This window comes from Trypanosoma equiperdum (assembly GCF_001457755.1).
Source record: "Trypanosoma equiperdum strain OVI genome assembly, contig: ctg_514, whole genome shotgun sequence".
In the NCBI taxonomy this organism is placed as follows: domain Eukaryota; phylum Euglenozoa; class Kinetoplastea; order Trypanosomatida; family Trypanosomatidae; genus Trypanosoma; species Trypanosoma equiperdum.
In genome coordinates, this window is record NW_027124437.1 from 1 (window position 1) to 593 (window position 593).

Consider the following 593-nt stretch of genomic DNA (forward strand, 5'->3'; position numbering starts at 1 on the left):
CCTCGACGTTATGTAGTAACAAAAGCGCTTCAGACCACTCCATCATCACACAATCCCCCTAAGAAGAGGATGCACATAGGCGTTTCGTTTCCCCGTCGACTGGGTGACGGGTGCCGAGAACACATCGGCGTGACCTGTGGAGTCAGAACTCAAAGAGTGTACGTTGAACTAATTCGCTTTTTTTTTCTGTTATGGGCAGCTGCCTTTACAGAACTCTTATGGATCGACTTTACAATGTACTAGAAGAGAAAGTGTATGCAAAATCGCGTGCTTTGCTACTATGATGGTGGGCCAACCTTCAACAAAAAATGCTTTTCGTGCCATGAAGTCTCATTGGCATGCCAAATGCCTGCATAGGCCTTGTTTGCCCTACGTATGCTGTGGGCATGTTGGCACGGACTTCAGAGTCCACAAATGCACACATATCACATATGCTTATGTTATGCCACTTTTTCCATTTGACCCCATTACGAGTTTCTTTTGTCTGCAAGCAAAAGTCTCATCCGCAAATGAAACCAAGCAAGCAACGTAGCTACGCACCGCAACGTACCATGTATATGAGTCCTTTAATACCTCCAAGTGCGGAAAGATGC

General features: G+C 45.9%; 1 pseudogene across 1 annotated transcript; it reads left to right on the forward strand.

The window, feature by feature from the left end:
- The first annotated feature begins 69 nt into the window (after positions 1–69).
- On the forward strand, positions 70–532 carry TEOVI_000215300:pseudogene (annotated as a pseudogene). The gene is given in 2 exon segments: positions 70–189; positions 191–532. Coding segments are annotated over 2 exon segments (462 nt in total).
- Positions 533–593: the final 61 nt, after the last annotated feature.